At 38.4% G+C, this 20555-nt stretch overlaps 2 protein-coding genes across 10 annotated transcripts in view; one reads left to right on the top strand and one right to left on the bottom strand.

The window, feature by feature from the left end:
- The window catches only part of kiaa0825 (KIAA0825 ortholog), a 306720-nt gene extending 296248 nt beyond the window's left edge, over nt 1–10472 (bottom strand). For 3 of the 5 annotated variants that reach the window (XM_057831003.1, XM_057831007.1, XM_057831005.1), the window contains exon 1: nt 10031–10472. The gene's annotated coding sequence lies outside the window, so the exon portion shown is untranslated. The remainder of the gene's footprint in view (nt 1–10030) is intronic. The other 2 variants (XM_057831002.1, XM_057831004.1) reach the window with 2 other exon arrangements.
- The window catches only part of slf1 (SMC5-SMC6 complex localization factor 1), a 65180-nt gene continuing 55035 nt past the window's right edge, over nt 10411–20555 (top strand). Inside the window, exons 1-9 of one of the 5 annotated variants that reach the window (XM_057831009.1) lie at nt 10411–10648; nt 11562–11680; nt 11748–11826; nt 12230–12452; nt 12533–12680; nt 17327–17446; nt 17632–17697; nt 18144–18293; nt 18468–18625. In XM_057831009.1, the coding sequence (XP_057686992.1) occupies nt 11570–11680; nt 11748–11826; nt 12230–12452; nt 12533–12680; nt 17327–17446; nt 17632–17697; nt 18144–18293; nt 18468–18625 (1055 nt within the window). In that variant the 5' untranslated portion in view covers nt 10411–10648; nt 11562–11569. Of the gene's footprint in view, nt 10737–11561; nt 11681–11747; nt 11827–12229; nt 12453–12532; nt 12681–17326; nt 17447–17631; nt 17698–18143; nt 18294–18467; nt 18626–20555 lie in introns of all 5 variants that reach the window. The other 4 variants (XM_057831010.1, XM_057831008.1, XM_057831011.1 and 1 more) reach the window with 4 other exon arrangements.

Below are 20555 nucleotides of genomic sequence, written 5' to 3'. Positions count from 1 at the left end.
ATCATGCTTTGGGGCTGTTTTTCTGCAAAGGGACCAGGACGACTGATCTGTGTAAAGGAAAGAATGAATGGGGGCATGTATCGAGAGATTTTGAGTGAAAATCTCCTTCCATCAGCAGTGGCATTGAAGATGAGACGTGGCTGGGTCTTTCAGCATGACAATGAACTCACAGCCAGGGCAACAAAGGAGTGGCTTCGTAAGAAGCATTTCAACGTCCTGGAGTGGCATAGCCATTCTCCAGATCTCAACCCCATAGAAAATCTGTGGAGGGAGTTGGAAGTCCGTGTTGCCCAATGACAGCCCCAAAACATCATTGCTCTAGAGGAGATCTGCATGCAGGAATGGGCCAAAACAGTGTGTGAAAAGCTTATGAAGAGTTACAGAAAATGTTTGGAATGGAATGGAATTTTATTGTCATCATCATCGGTATCATTGACAATCATTGACAATTACAAATTGTGATATGATTTGCCCAAAGGAACCGAAGAAGAAAAGGCGGACGGGATGAAGCATATGCTTATCAGTTTCCCGTCCCCCATACAACTAAAGACGCACATTCAGGCATGGAACATACATCAAAACTGTACAATAACACAATCAACAATCTGGGTTTGGTAACTTAGCGTCCAGTCAAGCAGCTCGATTAATTTCAGGGCGTACAAGGTTTTGGCTTTGTCATGTCCCTGACATTTTTGCATCTGTTTGCTGTGGAACATTTTGTTGTGGCTATGTGTGTGGCAAAAGTGATTATGTGTTATCACAGCTGGTGTGCAACAATTGGCGCACACAAAGGTCACTGTAACAGTTTCATCAGACATGAATGTATAAAATCAAACAACATGCTGTACATATTTTATCCCAAGATTAATGTCTCCACAACGAAAACATGCTTATTATTCGTTTTATACAGTATCTTTTCCATATACTCAGTAAACTAGACATTTGAATGAGGAGCTCGGTAGACACAGCAGATAATTATGTTTTTACAATTGGGGATTAGGAGCTCAATTGTAATACATTCCAGGAGATTGTCAATAATAATTGCAACACCCCCTCCCCCCTTAGATGCCCGATTCATTTGTGTCATGTTATGTCCGTGCAAATTAAAGTCAGAGCCTTTGTTATCATAAGTAGATAATCCTTAATGTGTTCAAGATTCTTGTAGAGACTCCTGCCGTTGATAAGTTTCAGCTTACCGTCCACATCCACGAGTTGTCATACTGGTCCGCTGTGTAGTATTTACAGTTATCCAGCGATTGTAGTCAGCTGGTCAAGACTCGTGATAGCTCTAATCTTCACATCTTGCGTCTTGACAAGGATCCTGCAATCTGAGACCCAGGTGTTGGCTATTTTCCCAGCTTTCTTGAGTTGACGTGCTTTTCTTGCAAGTTGTCATTCAAAAAAATCTTCGACCCTTTCAGGTGGCCGCGCTGGTTAAGCAGGGCAGTCTTGGTCTTGTGGTCTGCCAGCTTCATGAGCACCGTCGCCGGTCCTCTCCCCCCAGATGGGAGCAGAAGACAATGACGGATGTCCAGCGGTTCCATGTTTATTCTATACTCTTTCAGCTTAGCAATTGCCAGTTGCGCCACTGTGTCCCCTGGGCTAGGCGTCAGTTGTAATCTAGAAATGATTAGCTCATTTGCGCATCGGCACTGGTCGAAATCGTCAGCCAAAATTTTCAGCCTCTTGATGCGAACATCTCTCTCCTCGACCGCGTGCTTGAGTTTCTCGTTTTCAGCGCGAATTAACTGGAGCTCTCTGACGATTTCTTGATTCTGGTTTGGAATCAAGCCAGTCAAGGAGACCTCCAAATTCTGTATGGAGGATTTTATTTCATCCAAGTCTCCAGGTTTCAAATTCTTTGGAGCCATACTGGGGGTCAAGCTTGCTGGCCCTGAGCGCTTATCGGTTAAGATAAGAGAGTGCTTCAGGAGCTCAGAGTCCGTCTGTACACGGTGAAGGCTGAGCAGCGAAGAAAGGGTACATAACAAAGTATTGAGAGGAACTTTTGGTATTGACCAAATACTTATTTTCCACCATGATTTGGAAATAAATTCTTTAAAAATCAAACAATGTGATTTTCTGTTGTTTTTTTCCACATTATGTCATTATGGTTGAGGTTTACCCATGTTGACAATTACAGGCCTCTCTAATATTTTCACGTGGGAGAACTTGCACAATTAGTGGCTGACTAAATACTTATTTGCCCCACTGTATATGATAGACCCCACAGCAGCAACCTGGTATATTCTTTCAGTCTTTTTTTAACCAAAGCAAGCCCTTTACAAAACCTAAGAGGTCTTCAAAGTGCTTTACAACAAAGCAAAATGTAGTATGTGATAAATAAAAGGAAGGAAAGTACTATACAATTAAATTAAAGGAAAAAAATGCGCTTAAAGTCATTACAGCAAATAAAACAAAATAAATTAGATAAAATCCGATCACAATAAAAGCCTAAAAACCAGGCTAACCTAGTCAGGAGAAAAAAAAAAGTAAAAAAGTAGGTCTTTAACATAGATTTAAAAAGGCCTAGATTAGTAATGGTGCTGATTTCGCGGGGCAGGCTAGTCCACTATGGAGGTAGATTTGTGTCTTTATTATTTAATTAAAAAAAAAAAAAAATTGCTTCAAATAAAAAGTTGCTTCACTCAAAATATATATTTTCAATCGAAGAAAAAGTCACTTCAATCAAAAAAAAAAAAGTGTCTGAATGCAAAAATAAATTTGAAACTCAAAAAATTATATTTGAAAACTATTTTTCTTTGAACTTTTTTTTTTTTTTAAGTCTTAATTTTAAGGGGGTTTTTTTTGTTTTTTTTTTATTGAAACAACATTTTTACTGAAGTCATGTAATTTTGCGTTTGGACCACATTTTGGCTAGGAAATTTGTGTCTTTATTATTCAATCCAACAATAAGTTGCTTTAAACAAAAAAATATATAATTTCAAAAGAAAAATCACTTCAATCATAAATTTTAAAAAATTCAATCGTAAAAAAAAAAATGTTTGAATGTGAAAAAATATTTGAGACGCAGAAATTCATATTTGAACACTTTATTTTTCATTTAAACTGTTTTCTTTGATTGAAGCAATCCTTTTTGTGTTTGAGCCATATTATGGGTAGGACATTTGTGTCTAAATCATTCAATCGCAATAAAAGTTGCTTTAATCAAAAAACTTTTTTTTCTTTTTTTTTTTTTTTGGAAGTGGAAAAGGTTTTGAAGGCACTTTTTCTCGATTGAATCATTTTGACACAAAGATTAGACTTCAACGCTACTTCCGGCATGTTTGAGTGGCAGGTGACTACGCAAATCATTTGCAAAAATATTTTTTTTGAAAATTTTTTTTTTTTTATTTGAAATATATATATATATTTTTGAAGTGTCACTTTTTTTGAAAAGCAAAAAGTTTTAAACTCTTTTTTTTTTTTTTTTTTTTTTTTAAAGAGGAAAACGTTTTGAACGCACTTTTTTGCAGTCGCCGGCGTCTACGCTGGGAACCCCATCAGGAGCCCCGTCGCTTCAGCTTTGAATGAGTGTCGTGTCACTCGCGGGCCGTCCACTCGACAGCCGGCCACCGCGCCTGGGGGGTGATATTAGGGTCCGACCAGTGTGCCACGACAGGGCAACGTACCGTCGCGTGTACGCGTGAGATGCAGATATCACACCCCCGTATAGGTGCCCTATATTCGGCTTGGACTCCAGCAGACTCCGATGGCTGGATGGAGCCCTGGTGGCCATTATTCTTGCTTCAAACTTTTAGGCCATTGGCGTAGTCACCTGCCACTCAAACATGCCGGAAGTAGTGTTGAAGTTGAACCTTTGTGTCAAAATGATTCAATCGAGAAAAAGTGCCTTCAAAACCTTTTCCACTTAAAAAAAAAAAAAAAAAAGAAAGAAAAAAAAGTTTTTTGATTAAAGCAACTTTTATTGCGATTGAATGATTTAGCCCACAAATGCCCTATGCCCTATATGGCTCAAACACAAAAAGGATTGCTTCAATCAAAGAAAACAGTTTGAATGAAAAATAAAGTGTTCAAATTCGAATTTCTGAGTCTCAAATATTTTTTCACGTTCAAACCTTTTTTTCTATGATTGAATTTTTTTTTTTTTTTTTTGATTGAAGTGATTTTTCTTTTGAAAATATAAATTTTTTTGTTTGAAGACACTTAGTTTTTGATTGACTAATAAAGACACAAATGTCCTAGCCAAAATGTGGTCCAAACGCAAAATTACATGACTTCAATCAAAAATGTTTCAATAAAAAAAAAACTTGACTTAAATAAAAAAATTTTAAAATTCAAAGAAAAATAGTTTTCAAATATATTTGAGTTTCAAATTCATTTTTGGCGGCGGCACGGTGGCTGAGTGGTTAGCACGTCTGCCTCACAGTTCTGAGATCAATGGTTCAATCACGGGCTTCGGCCTTCCTGTGTGGAGTTTGCATGTTCTCCCCGTGCCTGCGTGGGTTTCCTCCGGGAACTCCGGTTTCCTCCCACATCCCAAAAACATGCATGGTAGGCTGATTGAACACTCTAAATTGTCCGTAGGTATGACTGTGTGCGTGAATGGTTGTATGTCTTCTTGTGCCCTGCGATTGGCTGGCAACCAGTTCAGGGTGTCCCCTGCCTACTGCCTGTAGTTAGCTGGGATAGGCTCCAGCACCTCCGCGACCCTCGTGAGGAAAAGCGGCATGGAAAATGAATGAATTTATTTTTGCATTCAAACACATTTTTTTTTATTGAAGTGACTTTTTCTCGATTGAAAATATATATTTTGATTGAAGCAACTTTTTATTTGATTGAAGCAGCTTTTTTTTTTTTTTATTGAATAATAAAGACACAAATCTACCTCCATAGTCCACAACCTGGGTACAGCAACCGCAAAAGATCGATCACCCAACTGTATGTCTCGACCTTCGAACTTGCAGTAGAAGTGGCCCAGAAGAACGAAAAGCCCTGCCAGGTTTTTTTTCACATATAAAGCACCTGTATTTTAAGAGTGTGACAATACATCGAAAAGGTGATATATCGCAATACTTTGTGCTTTGCTCTTCTGAAACCACTCTGAAGTTGATTTACTTCTGTGTTTTGGATCATTGTCTTGTTGCAGCATCCATCCTCTTTTTAGCTTTAACTTTCTGACAGACGGCCTCAGGTTTTCCTGAAAAACTTCCTGATAGACTTTTGAATTAATTCTTCCATTAATAATTACAAGTTGTCCAGGCCCTGGTGCAGCGAAACAGCCTCAAATCATGAAGCTCCCTCCACCATGCTTCACGGTGGGGATGAGTTGTTGATGTTGGTGAGCTGTTCCATTTTTCCTCCACACATGACATTTTGTGTTCCTCCCAAACAATTCAGTTTTGGTTTCATCAGTCCACAAAATATTTTGCCAAAGGTTCTGTTGAGTGTCCAAGTTTCTTTTTGCAAACATTAAACGAGCGACATTGTTTTTTTAGACAACAGTGGCTTCCTCCTTGGAGTCCACCCATGAACACCATTCTTAGCCCTAGTTTTATATGTAGTTTATGTGTGCAGAGATATTGGACTGTGCCGGTGATTTCTGCAAGTCTTTAGCAGGGTTCTTTTTTACCTCTCTGAGCATTCTGCGCTGAACTCTTGGAGTCATCTATGGTGGACGGCCACTCCTTGGGAGGGAAGCAACAGTGCCAAACTCTCTCCTATCCTTTCCCAGCTTTATACAAATCAATAATGCTTCATTGCAGGTCTTCAGACAGCTCTTTTGACCGAGATGATGCACATCAGACAATGCTTCTCATCAAGACAATTCTTACCAGGTGTGTGTTTTATAATGGGAAGGGCAGCTTCAAACCACTCATGAGTGATTGGGCACACTCTGACTTAAATTGTTTGGTAAAAATTGGTTTCAACTGCTCTTTAAGTCTCCTTAGGCAGAGGGTTCACTTACTTATTTTCCCCCTTCTGTTATTGTTTGCATGCTATCCTCATTAAAATATGAAAACCTATAAATGTTTGTGTGGTTTTAGTTAAAGCATACACTGTTTTTACATCTGTGTGATTTTGACAAAATCAGATCACATTTGATGGTCATTTTAGGCAGAAATGTGACAAATTCCAAAAGGTTCAGATACTTTTTCATACAACTGTATATCATGATATTTTGTAGCCCAAAATGTTATTGATATGCTCCGACCAAGAATTGATATATCGTTTAAAAAATGTGTCACCGTTACACAAAAAAAAAAAAAAAAAAAGGAACCAACAGGTTGCTACCAAAATTTTCCATTGGAATAGTGTATACATTAGCTCACTGGCTGCCACTGACGGCACGAGATATCACATTCATTTTGACTGGATCGGACGTCTAACGCAGTCAATGACACTGAAACTAGAGCATGTCTTGTGTGCATTTACAAGTCACTTTCTGTTCATTTGGGGATATTTGCAGGTTACTTCCTGTTGATTTGGGTTACTGAAAAGGAAGTGACTCAGGAATTACCCTTAATGAATAGGAAGTGACCTGTAAATTACCCCAAATCAACAGGAAATGACCCGTAAATGCCCCAAAAAGAAACGGAAGTGACTGAAAATCAACTGGAAAAGACGTGAAATGTCCCAAAATTAACTTATTGGCTGGCATTGGCTGCCACGGACGGCCATAGACGTCCAATCCGTTTGAAGTGGGAGGGTGGCTATCGAATGGACGTCCATTCACTTCAGATTGGCAGTCTACTAGTGATACACTCATTCCAATTCACAGCAGAAGATTGTGCATAGCCCGTTTTTCGTAAAGGATTTTTCTTTATCACAAATCATGTCGTTTCGTGAGGTAGCTAAAAGTTACCGCTCCTATTGTATTGTGTATATTACTATGAATGTGTACCTAATGAAGTGCCCCGTTAGTGAAGACAGCACACAGGGTCTCATTAGTATCGCACTTGAAAACATGCAGCCGCCTTCTAGGTATCATTAGCTTCTTACAAAGCAGATGTTGAAGGTGCCCCAGTGTGCTTCCCAGTGCTGCTACTGGGACAGCTGAAGCAGACACTTGCCTGCCTGACACATCAACTCAACAGCTATTAGAGCATGCACCAACACACACACATATTACACAAAAAACATCATCCCATCTCTCTTTCCTGCACCACAGCCTGGCTAACGCACAAGCCCATTTGCAGGAATGAGTTTGTACTGAAATATTTAGCAGCGTATCCCCCAGGCCGACACTTTAAAGCCACTTAGAGCACGTTGAGCTAATGTCAACATTGTTTTAAAACAGCTGTAAGACAACACCATGAATTATACAGGTGTACACGTGAACAACATGATACTACTTAGGTCTATATCATGTTAGCCCATTGGTTTGTGTATTAACTGTCATTTTTTTCCACCCAGGGGTAACATAAAGTTAGCCTTATTTGTGATTTTATATCACCAGAAGTGAGGTACATTTTTCGTATTGGCCACTTTTCCCTTGACATGAAGTAAACACCATAGGTGGAACTTTTCAGACAACCAGTAAAAGCATGATCATTCAATTGTATTAAGCAAAACATCAGCAATATCCATTTGGAAAAACAGTAGAGCATAGGTGTTAACCCCAGGGCCTGATGGCCAATTCCGGCCCACCACATCGTTTTGTGTGACCCGCAAAAGTAAATCATGTGTGTTGACTATACATATTTCTTGATCAAATAAAATAAAAATAATGTTTCTGCAGTCGCCAAGGAAAGATCGAGGAATACATAAAACAGTATTTACATCACTCCCCCACTTTTTCAAAAATGTAACGTTAATTTAATAAATTTTAAAAAGTTATTTTTTTGTTATTTAACTAAAAATACTTTTAGAAATTCAAAGTTGAACAAAAATTTAAATATTTGCTATTTTTCGCCCCTTAGTTTAAAAGAAAACCTTAACATTAAATCAATAAAAATAAGTACAAATAGAATTTTTCAAATTAAAAAATAACATTTATAAATAAATAAAACGTACCCCCCCTTTTTCTGCTTCATAAAAACATCTAAATAATTATATGAGAGAATAATTTCTATTAAGATACTAAAAATGAAGACTTGTACAATGTTATGGTCATGTTTGGAACTGATTTATCGATTATCAAAACAGTTGTCAATTAAGTTATTGATCCACTAGTCAGACAATTGCACAAGTCACTATTATCCGAGTCACAAGTAAGTTCGCATACATAATGGCCCTCTAAATTATACCATAAATACTATGTAACTAGGCATGTGCCGGTATGAGATTTTGACGGTACGATAACTGTGAGCAAAAATACCGCGGTTTCACGGTATCACGGTATTGCAATTATAGCTCCAAAATGTGTTATTTTGAGATGTATGAGTTTAAAAAAAAAAACTTTTTTCCATTGAACAGGATTTTTTTTTCCAGAACATAGTTGCAAATTGGAATATGAATGTATTGTTCAAATAAATAAATTATCAATTAAAAAAAATACAAACATTTTAAATAAAATTAAAATATAACGTAGACTATACCTACAGCCACAGCTCAGGTTGCTCAAGTTTAGAGCAAGAACAAAATAATTTCTATTAAAAAAAAGTAAAAACTCTTCTGATTAAAATTTTAAAAAATTTATACTGCATAATTTTTTTTGAGGATTGAAAAGCTCAAGTGAAATTTGGCCATTTTCAGCCACTGTGTCAACTCTAGTCTACATGATGTCATGCCTTTGTGTTAGAAAGAACAAAGAATTCAAAAGTTAATAAGTTAGTTAAAAATGTATAAGTTAGTTAAAATGTAAATATTGTTGTGGAAAGGTTTCATCTAAAAAAAATATTTAAAAAATCATTGGGAGTGAGACCTCCCCTTGATCCAGCGAACGTGGATTTGTGCTTAGGGCAAGATCATCTTTCCTCAATTAACGATCTTTGATGCTATGCCTGGAGAGACTATGTCTCTCGGCTGGCCTGGGAACGCCTTGGGATCCCGCCGGAGGAGCTGGTTGAAGTGGCTGGGGAGAGGGAAGTCTGGGCTTCCCTGTTAAAGCTGCTGCCCCCGCGACCCGACCCCGGAACAAGCAGAAGATAATGGATGGATGGATGGATGATGCTATGCCTTTTTTCCCCCCTTCATTCAAGCGAATCAAGCTTGTTTTCTCACTCTGCGGCTGTCACACTCGACGAAGTTGCTCTCCCAGCTAAGCCTAGGCTAACATTCGTCCTTTATAAGCTTTTAGTTAGTTTATATATCGAATTTCAAAGGAAAATATGTGTTTTGTTTTTGTCGAACTTTTTCATAGTGCTAATCTGTTTAGCTACTCACACATGGAAAAATACAATTGTACGTTTTAAATGTATTCATTTTGTATATTCCACTTACCACGATTTGAGAGCTCAATAAATTGGAGAAAAGAACGCCTTATGTTTGGAGTATTTGTTTAGGGTTTGCTGGCTGTTTAGCTGATAGTCACTTTCACACACAGCAACAAACGGGATGGGGTGAGCGCTGCCGCGCCACGCCACTTCTGGCTGCATTTTTGACACATGAAAAATGGCGAATACCGTACTACGGTCTGACGGAAAATTTTTGTGGTTTTGAAACCGCAACGTTTTCACACCACGGTAAACCGTGAAACCGGTAACCGGCACATGCCTATATGTAACTGACGACAAAGATGGGTTTGACACCTCTGCATTTGTCTTAACATTGGTTGTTCAATGAGTGGCTCATGAACTTATCCACTGCAATTGACAGCGATAGGGCGTCTAATCCATTTGAACTGAAAGGGCTCGCAGTGACCATATGCTGCCAGCCCCACGCACTTCGAATTGATTGGACGTCTATAGCTGTCAATGGCACTAAAAATACTATCACAATTTAAATAAAGACACTCAGATTTTTTTGATAAAATAAAAATGTTACATGACTGAATGACTTACATACAGAAATGCAGTTTTTTTTGTAACAATTTTTGTGATGGACCTGACAAAACATGGTTAATAAAATCTGATTAGCTCCTGATTGCGTTTCACTGCTGAAAGCATTTGATGAAGTTAATTCTTACCTTGCAAAACGTCCTTTATGAACCCATATCGACGAAATGTGAATCCGGAATGTGACATACGAACAACTTCATATTCAGCCAGTTTATGGAGAAAATATGTCAGTGAAACACATTTCTGTGATTTTGATTTTCAGACGAAAACCGAACCATTGTGATGAACAACCATGGCTACCAGAGTTCAACTAAATCATGTCATAAAAAATGAGTCTGTACTTTTGGTATTCTTTAGTATAAAATGTACTACAAACGTATCGAGAGATCAACGAGACTAGTCGATCAATTAGTTTGATTCCTTTCCCCTATTTTGTTAGCTTCCGGCATTTATGCAGCCGTGACAACAACCCGGAAGTACTTGTTGTAAAACATCCGCTCAACGGACTCGCTCATTCTATTAATTTAAGGGTGGGAGCGACTGCAAAGCGACGAGAAAATGTGCACATTGCGCCTCCCTTTTAAGATAGAAGCATGACACTGAAGATATTCACATGTAGCATTTTGCTATAACAAGAAACAACATTGACAATTCAATGGAAAATAACGTCAACAGATATTGCTGTTGCATCAACCCCTGCAAGTCTTTACACCGTGGAGCCTTCTGAACCCAGCTGCCAAACTCGAGTATGATTAAACACACGTTTTCTCTGCTTGAGCAGAAATGTAGTCAACGAAACGTGAAATTTACTTCGGAAAACGCCGCACGATGTATGTAAGATAAATGTTTCAATGTCAGAATTTGGTGCCGTCGGTGTTTGTGATTGTTAATCGAACATTGGCGGGAATCTGGGGTCACGGTTTGATATGTGTTTTTGTCAAACTGTACAAGCGACCACAGGACTGTATTTAAGTATGCCAAGTTATGATTTGCAAAATGTAGGTCACGTTTTGCAACAGTCAGGAGCTGTTGATTGAGTGAATTTTGAGGACCATCTCGTCTTCAAAGTTTTGGATATCACTTATATAAGACAATAAGTCGAAAGACTTTGGTCGGCGGTGTTAACTAGCGGCCATCTTCCGTCAGGGCAATTCCATTGCGGACTCTTATTGTCGTGGACGCAACGTGATTTGTTTTCACTGAACCTCTCATAACTGGCTGCATTTTTGACAGGCTTGCAAACTCTTTGGTTTATAACAAACCGTGTTAACGTGGCTATGATTCAGAGTGGATATTGTAAATAAATGTTTTTATTACTTTTGAGTATACGGTTAATTTACTGCATCTCTGACTTGTTATAAATTTGTTTGAAAATTGAACATTTTATAGCTATTTCAACGTAAACGTTCCATAGACAGTTTTTCTTTATGTATATATAACCATTCGGACCTTAGACAAAATGGCCGGCAAGTGACGAACCTTTTCCTATTTGGATCATAGTGCGCATCAGACATCTAGTGTCAGATGAAACTATGTCTATTGCCAAAATGAAACGTATACTGTAGCTTCTTTACACGTGATTTTAATTGGTTACAATTTGACAGTGTTAAGTATGTTGACGATTGCAGACGTGAGTGAGACTGTTTTATTATTTTTCAGAGTTTGGGATGGAGAGCTGCCGTCCAGTGTTTCAAATCTCAGGGATAAAAAATAATGGGAAGAAGAGAGATTTGCTCAAGGGAATTCAACATTTGAATGGAAAATATATTGGGGGATCAGTAAGTCGTGTTCCGAAGGCACATGCTTAATAATCAAGTTTAATATTATTCCTGCATTTTCTTCCAGATATACCAGAGCATTTGCACCCATTTAATAATTCCTCAGGTTTTGGCCAGTGAGAAATTTTTAGCTTCTTGTGCTGCAGGTTGGTCATCATGAATATTGTGGAGATAACAAAGTTTTGCAAAGCAAGTAATTCATTACATGATTAAAAAAAAAAAAAAAAGCTACATTTTCAATTAGTGTGTCAGGAAAATAAAAACATGTTTCATCCTCATAAAAAATTACCGTCGCCCTTCTCTCATACAATACTGTAATTTTTCCACAATTCTCTGCTAATGCAGAATTAAAGATTGACGTGACACACTTCAGAATTAGCCGTCACCTCATCGTTTATCTGCTTGCACTTGGGCTTCTTGTACTGTAAATAACTGATATCGAAAGATAATTTCAACCTAATAAAAATGTCTGAGAATGGAAAATAATCTACTTTTACTTAAGTTTCAGCCATTTTGTATTCACAATATGCTAATTCCTTATCCTACCAGGAAAGTGGATTGTGACTCCGAACTATGTTCTGGATAGTGTTGAAAATGGTTCCTGGCTCCCAGAGGGACCCTATGAGGTATCAATTCCCACACGTTGGATGCATTGCTATACCGTCAGAGACTGGAGGGAAAAGGTGATCAGTGGGACAATAACCGGAGCCTTCCAAGGCTGGAGAGTTCTTCTAATGGTCCAAGATGCTGTCTCGTCTATCATGTTCAAAAGGTTGTATGGATCACATGCAGATACTACGAAAATAAATTGAGTCGATTATTGAAGCTCCATTTTTCTTTCAATTTTCCTAGAGTTTTAGAAGCTGGTGCTGCCACAGTATACAGCAATCCCACTCACGCCTCCATCACTCATGTCCTAGCCAAGCCCGTCACACAGGGGGCAAGCTCCCACAATGCTCCTTGCTATCCTGTTAGCCACATTGTCCAGTACCTCTTCCAGGTAATAATAATGATAATAACAATACATTTTATTTCTAGAGCGCTTTTCAAGCCACACAAAGACGCTTGGTAAATGAAGTAAATCCGCATCGGCGCCACTATTTTAGAAGGACTGAGTTAACTCATTCACTGCCATTGACAATGACAGATACCAAATCCATTTTCTCCAATACCATTGATGGCGATAGACGTTCAATCCATTTTGTCTAGAAGGGGCTGACAGAAACTGAAAGATCATTGGTTAAGTTTTAAGCACATTTTACATATTGAAGTTACTTCTTTTGCCAATGTTTTTTTGTTTTTTATTTTTCACTGCTGTTGACGGGATGGACGCCCAATCCATTTGAACTTGGTGGCTGGCAGTGAAAATTAAACTAAAAGACGAGACTTTGGTTAAATCATGAAATATCATTTGTGTTAGCACTAAGGTAATGCTACTGGTGAGCGTCCTCTTCAACTCGAAAACAACTTTTTTTTTAACATACAGTTCCCGACGTCCAGGTGGGTATAATTTAATGAAAATAATGTGATTTCCTGCTGAGTGTGTAAAATCACTAGGGTTGGGCATCGTTTGAATTTGAACGGTTTTGATTCCGGTTCGAAACGATTCTCCATTCCGAATCTTTTGATAGGCAGGGCCAAGAAATGCATAGTTTATATTAATTTCTTCTTGATTATTATTATTATTTTTTTAAATGATATGAACTTCCAATTAACTTTGGTATAAATTTATCACGGAGCTATTTTTAACTTATTCATAAATATGTCTTTGAACTTGAATGTGATGAAGTTTCTTTCCACAGGAGTGCACTTTCACAAAGATGTTTTTCAAAAGCTCACAAAAAAAACATGTACACATGTTCTTTTGCCTATGTTTTAGAGTGTCTTATGCTGCAGGCATTTATTGTATTGCATTGTTTGTTTTAGGTGGTATTTCTAGAATTTAGTTAAGGGCTGTCATGCGGGAAGTGTTATTTCCCTTGATTTTAAGTTGACTAGTTTTTAAGTTTTTATATTTTTCTAAATGATATACTGTTCACTCGTCCACAAGATGTCACTATTGTAACTCCGGACTACAGTTTTTCTTTGGTTTTGCTATATGCGCTTGGCTTCCCCTACTGGTGACTTACTGAAAGGAGCAGGCAAAAAAAAAAAACAACAACATTGATTTAGTTGGAAAACAATCCTTGAGGTGTACAGACGCCACACACCTCCTCTGCACTAGACGTCGTTGGGAACCCTTGATAAAACAAAATATGTAAGTTTGCACGTTTTAACAGAGGGTCTGATATCTTTTCGGTGTGTTTATTCTGTTACTTTGTCATTTATGTGAAGTGAAGCAGCATGTTTAGCTAAATTAGCCACTTAATTTGATTTGCTCATAATGTAGCATGTCTTCATGTTGCTTCTTCTCGTGGTGTCCGGCAGCTATTTTTTTCCGGTTGGCAGTCAGGGCATCGAAACTTGGAATCGAAATTTTAAAAATTCGAACGGTTCCGGGAGAACCGAAGTGATAGTCCCAGATCCCATCGATGCTCGATGCCCAACCCTAATAATCACCAAGTCGGCGTTGTCCTTGGAGACACTACAATATGTGCCCGTCTGTCAATATTCATTCAAAATAGTGGGAAACCATTATTTTTGGTGTCATTTTTTTTTTTTTAATTTTACAGACAAAAACATTGTTATTGAACATCAACAAAAACATCAACAAAAACTAGACTAAGACAAACACGTTTTAATATGACTAAGACCAGAGGTGGGTAGTAACGTGTTACATTTACTCAGTTACATTTACTTAAGTAACTTTTTGAGAAAAATGTAGTTTTTCTAAGCCATACTTGACACTACAATAAGTTACTCTGCTACTTTGGACTACACTAGTCATTACATTTACCTTCTTTACTCTACATATTAGATTTTATTATTATTTTTTTTTTGTCCAGCGATGCCAACAGTAGCTCTATCAGTTTCACCTATGAGATGTCACCACAACAATTACATAACTCCATTCTACCAATCAGACTCAAGCTTGCCATTCTATGATTACGCCGCCCTGTTGAATCACATGGCTTCTTTAAAGCACTGCTAAAAATGACAGCGCTGCCCTCAACATGACTGAAAAGTGCGTGTTTTAATTTCTCTTCCACTTTTTATTTAGCACCGATTGACCACGGAGAACCGGCGATATGATCCTTTTAATTTAATAATAGGAACTATGAAGAAATTACAGGTATTCACTATTCAACTATTCATACTAGGAGCTATTTTCTCCACTGGAGGGCACTTGTGCTCTTTGGACGAATGATGCTTCATTTCTGTATTTTTCCTCTCGTTGGAATTCAATTATTTTTCTTTCTTCTTTGGCATAATGGGTTAATGGACAATATAATAACAGTTCATATAGATAACTTTGTGCTGAGGAAAAAAAAAAACATAGTTTAAAAAAAAAAAAAAATCATAAGCAGTTCCTCACAATATTACTCATTACGTATTCTTTTCACCAATTACTTTGAGTAATATTATTTTGAAGTATCGTTACTCTAACTTGAGTAAAACTCGACCCACCTCAGACTAACATTATTAAGTGTTATCGTCCAAAACTTTTTTTTTAACAACTTTTTTTTTAAACATAACTGTCATAAATCAACAAGTGTCGCTTTAGTGCTGCAAAGGGTAAAAAGTGCTGTGGTTGAGTAGAAACGAACTGTATGTGGAATGAAGTTTTTGTAAGCATACAATTGTTGTCCATGTACAGTGGGGCAAATAAGTATTTAGTCAACCACTAATTGTGCAAGTTCTCCCACTTGAAAATATTAGAGGCCTGTAATTGTCAACATGGGTAAACCTCAACCATGACAGACAGAATGTGTGTGTGTGTGTGTGGGGGGGGCATTGTTTGATTTTTAAAGAATTTATTTGCAAATCATGGTGGAAAATATGTATTTGGTCAATACCAAAAGTTCATCTCAATACTTTGTTATGCACCCTTTGTTGGCAATAACGGAGGCCAAACATATTCTGTAACTCTTCACAAGCATTGCACACACTGTTGCTGGTATTTTGGCCCATTCCTCCATGCAGATCTCCTCTAGAGCAGTGATGTTTTGGGGCTGTCGTAGGGCAACATGGACTTTCAACTCCCTCCACAGATTTTCTATGGGGTTGAGATCTGAAGACCACGTCTCATCTTTAATGCCCTTGCTGCTGGAAGGAGATTGTCACTCAAAATCTCTCGATACATACACTATTCTTTCCTTTACACAGATCAGTCGTCCTGGTCCCTTTGCAGAAAAACAGCCCCAAAGCATGATGTTTCCACCCCCATGCTTCACAGTGGGTATGGTGTTCTTCGGATGCAATTGAGTATTCTTTCTTCTCCAAACACGAGAACCTGTGTTTCTACCAAAAAATTCTATTTTGGTTTCATCTGACCATAACACATTCTCCCATTCCTCTTCTGGATCATCCAAATGCTCTCTAGCAAACCGCAGATGGGCCTGGATGTGTACTGGCTTCAGCAGGGGGACATGTCTGGCAGTGCAGGATTTGAGTCCCTGGCGGCGCATTGTGTTACTGATAGTAAGTAGCCTTTGTTACTGTGGTCCCAGCTCTCTGTAGGTCATTCACTATGTCCCCAAGTGTGGTTCTGGGATTTTTGCTGCTCACCGTTCTTGTTATCATTTTGATGCCACGGGGTGAGATTTTGCATGGAGCCCCAGATCGAGGGAGATTATCAGTGGTCTTCCATTTTCTAATAATTGCTCTCACAGTTGATTTCTTTCCACCAAGCGTTTTACTTATTGCAGATTCAGTCTTCCCAGGCTGGTGCAGGTCTACAATTTTGTCTCTGGTGTCCTTCGACAGCTCTTTAGTCTTGGCCATAGTGGAGTTTGGATTGTGACTGATTGAGGTTGTGGACAGGTGTGTTTTATACCAATAATGAGTTAAAACAGGTGCCATAAATACAGGAAACGAGTGGAGCCTTATTTGAAGAAGTTAGGCCTCTTTGACAGCCAGAAATCTTGCATGTTTGTAGGTGACCATACTTATTTTCCACTCTAATTTGGAAATTTTTAAAATTCAAACAATGTGATCTTCTGTTTTTTTTTGTTTTTTTTCCACATTCTCTCATGGTTGAGGTTTACCCATGTTGACAATTACAGGCCTCTCTAATCTTATCAAGTAGGAGGACTTGCACAATTGGTGGTTGACTAAATACTTATGTGCCCCACTGTATTCTTAATGAAGTGTTAACTTCCAGTCAATGCCTTCGTGGATGTTAAAACTCTGTTAGTGCTATTGAAGATATAAATCCTATCATGTGACTCTTTTCATCCTCCTGCGGTGAATTTAGTTTATCACGATTGGAGGGCTATTGCCATCAATAGCATTGAATGAGTTTATCATGTTAAGATTATTGGAAGTCCTACGTCAAAAATACTTGATGAACGATTACTCGACTTCAAGTGTCAATGACTAGTAGTTAAATCGTATCTTTTTAAACAGCGATATCTCTGTGATTACTTTTTATTGATCTGTTTTAAAAGGCTGTATTGGCTCAGGCAATTTTAATGCTTAATGGTCGTTATTTACCGTTGTCAATCTAAGTAAGATAATATGCAATGATCAGTTTTGTTTTGGCAGCGCAAGTCTGTCAACATGGACTTGAACATCACAAATGATGATAATGAAGGAAAGGAGTCTGCGGATATTGACCTTTCGAAACTGGAGGTAGACCTCAGGGACTGTGCCATCAAACAACAGGTGTGTTTTTAGAGAAGTCAGCAGGCCTTTTCATAAAATTTGAATATGAAGAAAAAAAAGATTAAACTTTACCATCATATTGCAATTTTTATATATATATATATATTTTTTTTAAATTTAATTATTTTCTTCTACGCAAATGACCTACCAAGTGCATTACAGTTTAATTTTACTATCTATTCCAGGACCGACCAAGGTTTATATTCACGGAATCCATGGGCTATCACAGCCCCCATCGTTCTCTGTCAGAGGTACATTCACACCTTCTTTTCCTTGGACTTGTATAATGATGTACTGCTCTAAAATAATCATGGAAAGATCAGGTCATTCAATTTCCTTCATGTCATACGTTTCAATGCAAAGTGACATGGAGAGCAAGGGCGCCTTGTCTTCTGGTCACTGGTCAGCTGATCTTAAAGCTTTGATTGGCATACCTATTAACATGACTGTCTTGTCAGTAGATATCCCAGGGGGATCACCATCAGAGCGCTATTATTAGTGCTTGCGTATTTCCATTCTCCATCTTCAGAGTTTAAATGCTATTTGGCAAGAACTGACAGTTACTGATGACCCCTAGGAATATTTTCGATGGCCAATCACTTCCAATTTCCGTTAGCCTTTTGCCCGCAGCTTACCCCCACAATTTTTCTTTTACATATGACTTCCATTTTAGCTGTTCTTTTTTTTTTTATTTTAGGGAGCTGAAATGGCAAAATTCTGCAACGTTGGCGCCATGATAGAGTGTGGGCTCTACATGGAGGCCTTGGACACAATCCAAAATGCTGCCTTCCCAGGGATTGTGCCACCATCGTCATACATGGTGTCCCTCATCAAGTACGCGCAGAAGGTAGGACCAAGATTTCTAGATTTTGTTCATTTCCTGATGTTGTGTTTGCCTCAAGCAAAAACATGGAACCTGTTTCAGGTTCTTTGAGTAATAAATCTGCAACTGAGTTTTTATTGTTGTCACTCATCAAAATTATATTGATAGCAATATTTTTCCCCTTTTTTGTGTCCTAAGGGTAGTGCCACTACTGTCTTCCTGCGACGCTTCCGAGAAACAATGCACCGGTTGCTAATTAACACTGCTCCTTGGCATAAGAAGTTGTTTTACAGTCAGGTGTTGCAGTGCCCTCACTGTAAGAAGGGCCAATGGCCTTTTTTAGAGACCGCCATAAGGTACACTTCCTAATTTCTCCCCATCTTCTCATTGTGTGAAAGTCACATAAAGAAAGGAACCCCATTGAAAACATACTTAACTCATTGGCTGCAATTGACAGCAAAAGAGTTCCAGCCCATTTCAACTGGGACATTTGCCAGCGAATGAACATTTGTTCATTCACAATTCAAATGGATTGGATGTCTGTTAGTGACACTCATGGAAATTCCCAGCAAAATGATGAACAGAGCCACACAGTTGGATGTCTATCATCGTCAATGGCAACAAAAGAGTTAACTGAAACACATTGTGGCTTTTAGTAAAAATATTTTCTCAGAGCCGCAAATTTGACAAAAATAAGGTGTCTTTTTAAGTAAGCTTCATTTATGTTAAAGCAACAATAGGAAACTTTTCAACCTTTTATGAAGTGTTTTATAACATTTGTGATGTGTCAACAGACAACTAGTTAATTGACACCTCTGTTATGGTCTGAGGGGGTCTGTATCCCTTTCACCGACACTAATTAACTTGGAGGAGGGTGGCAGGAACCCTGCCACACAAAAAAACTACAAATGTGCCGACTGCTTTACGGCATACGTCACTTCCCCTTTTCCCCATTTGTTGTAAAGACAGAAGTCTATGTGACGCTTTCGCACGAATTCTGCAAAGATGGCAGAGCAACAGAAGAGATGAAAATTTTTGTCCAAGGAGACAAAAAAAGAAAAAGGGAGGCTACGGGGATAAAGGAACACTCAAGAATAAACTATGGACTGGCTTACACTCGCTGGCATGAGGAACCTTAAAGTGTATGTGACATGACAAAGACTAAAATAGCATTATTATTGGATTTAAAGTCATATTTTGAGACTATTTAACTATCTACGACAATTTGGCAAAGCGCAGATGACGAGAAATAAGTCTTTAAATCTGCCATTTAGCTCCTCCTGTCATTATAGCTGTCTGGCGCTTCCATCTTGGTGATGATGTCGGAGAATGAGTGATTTCAGCGGATTTAGCATTGAGCCCAATAGAGGAGAAAGTGTTTTAAGCGACTCTGGTTCAAGTGTGGATCTGTCAAGTGATATCGATCCAGAGGAAGCCTGTGGCCTACAGCCATACATCTTTGAGTCATATTTGGCGGAGGAGGAGGAAGATTCAGAAGAAAAAGGCGAGAGAGAGACAACAAACACGAGGCTGATGACTAGGGCAGACTGCAAAATGTCATCGTTTTGTATCTCTCTACTGCAATATTTTTACAGGATATTCTTTGTATCTGTATTTTTTCCCCGATTGCTATATAAATTGTATGGTCCTGACAAATAAGTCTTGTGCTAAATGGAATATGAAATATTAAAAATGCATTTATTCAGTATGACAGGGTGAAATTACTGCTTAGTGGTCAAAACTGCTGACCTCTTAAACCTCCCGAACGTTATTCCGGCTCTTGTAATTTCCCTGCCGGACTCGTAGACAGACAAAAGAGCGTAAACAAAACAGGAGGCGTGAGAGCTAAGCTACATGCAAACCTCAACTGAACGGCTCTTCCAAGTCTCTTCCTTGCCATTCGAACACGAAAAATCAAACAAAACTACCCCAACTCAGGTCTCACACAGTGGCGGTAGTGATTGCCTTCACCGATCGGCCAATGTACGGCGGCGATCAACTTTCAGTGGACTATTACAGATGGTCATTCTCCAAATCAACAGTTGCAGCAATTGTTAGAAAATGGAAAATGCTAAACATGACTGATAATCTAGTTTAGAATGGGCTCCATGTGAAATCTCTCCTCATGGGCCATCACTTATGATGAGAAAAGTAAGGGTTCATCCTAGAGCTACACGGCAGGAGCAATGACCTGAAAAAAGCTGGATGAATTTCAAAGGCTACTGTCAGTTGAACACTACGGTGCAATGGTTTAAAACCACGCATTGCTGAGAAGGTTCCCCTGTT

This window comes from Corythoichthys intestinalis, chromosome 3, assembly GCF_030265065.1.
Source record: "Corythoichthys intestinalis isolate RoL2023-P3 chromosome 3, ASM3026506v1, whole genome shotgun sequence".
NCBI classification, from domain to species: domain Eukaryota; kingdom Metazoa; phylum Chordata; class Actinopteri; order Syngnathiformes; family Syngnathidae; genus Corythoichthys; species Corythoichthys intestinalis.
This window is presented reverse-complemented; position numbering and strand designations above follow the sequence as displayed.